The sequence below is a fragment of the Poecilia latipinna genome, unplaced genomic scaffold (assembly GCF_001443285.1).
Source record: "Poecilia latipinna isolate Pla-1442-1.1 unplaced genomic scaffold, P_latipinna-1.0 Scaffold2006, whole genome shotgun sequence".
Lineage (NCBI taxonomy): Eukaryota > Metazoa > Chordata > Actinopteri > Cyprinodontiformes > Poeciliidae > Poecilia > Poecilia latipinna.
Genome location: NW_015114622.1, coordinates 22523 through 23713, shown reverse-complemented (window position 1 = coordinate 23713; position 1191 = coordinate 22523). Strand labels below are relative to the sequence as shown.

The following is a 1191-nucleotide window of genomic DNA, read 5'->3' as shown; positions in this document are numbered from 1 at the left end:
AATACACAGCAACCTGTTTACAAAATAAACAAATTAATTAATAAAATAGGAAGTTAAAGAAAATGTGAATCATAGGAAACCTGTGTATTCCAGTGCCCACTATATTTTTTAAGTTAAAGCTTGCAGACTGAAAGTGGAACCACCAATTCCCCTGTCCTACACAAGAGGGCTAACAATTCAAATTCCAACTATTATTCATAATTCCAAGTCTTTTCACTGACCCAGAATCAGATCAGTGCCAAGACAAAACTTTTTTATTCTGCCAAGTCCACGCTTTCCACAGCAGAAACAGTAAAAGTGATCATTATAGAACTAACCTGCATTTGGTTTTCATAAATCTTCTTGGGTGCTTGTCATCATCACCCTCTTCATCACCTGTTCTCTTTGAAGTTTTACTGTTTGAGCCACAGACTCTCTGAGGTAGGACAGCGACTGGCTTCGAATCTGGGTGAAAGGAAATAAATACACATTATAAATTCTCCAGCAGCTCTCTAACCTCAGTTTGACCAAAGAAAAGATTCCAGAGCTTTGAGAAACACACTGTGCTGTTCCAATATCTACGAAGACACTTGTACTAGTCCTCAAAGACAGCACACCTGTTGCCTTAGAATATTACATTCTAATGGTGCTGTAGAGACTCCTATTAAAATTAAAGAGTTTTAAAATTAAATGAAGATTTGGTTGAGTGGACTTACTGAACTGCGGCTAATTAACAGCCTCACGTGAATTCTCTTACCCTCCCTCAACCAATTCATCCTCAACCTCATCTCTGACCTCTTCCTCACAGGATTTTTTTTTCCTGAATTTGTCAGTGCTTTTGTAATAAAAAAATATTTTATCTTAAGGTTTTGTATACATCTTCTCCAGAATTGCCAGTATCTGGACTTTAAATAAATATAAATGTATTATACTTCTTTATAGTAAACTATACCTCTTATAACGAAGAGCAATTCAAAGTTACAAATTTTTTTAAAGCAATGTTTTTGAACTTTGAGAAGAAGCCAAGGTACATAGAGAGAACCCAGGAATGAATGGTCGACCATGCACAAAAACCCCAGGTCAGAATTCAAACCCAAAACATTCTTGCTGGAAGAGAATAGTGTTTGTTATGTTCAGATTTATTAATCAGAACAACAACAAGGAAAGCATAAAAATATTCTGGATGTTGATTATTGAACAATAGAGGTTCAA

The 1191-nt window shown here is 35.5% G+C and overlaps 1 protein-coding gene across 1 annotated transcript in view; it reads right to left on the bottom strand.

Annotated features, from left to right (window-relative positions):
* Positions 1-1191, bottom strand: part of LOC106935712 (trimethylguanosine synthase-like) — a 34000-nt gene that overhangs the window by 13083 nt on the left and 19726 nt on the right. Inside the window, exon 5 of the mRNA XM_015016333.1 lies at positions 318-444. Coding sequence (XP_014871819.1) covers positions 318-444 — 127 coding nt within the window. The remainder of the gene's footprint in view (positions 1-317; positions 445-1191) is intronic.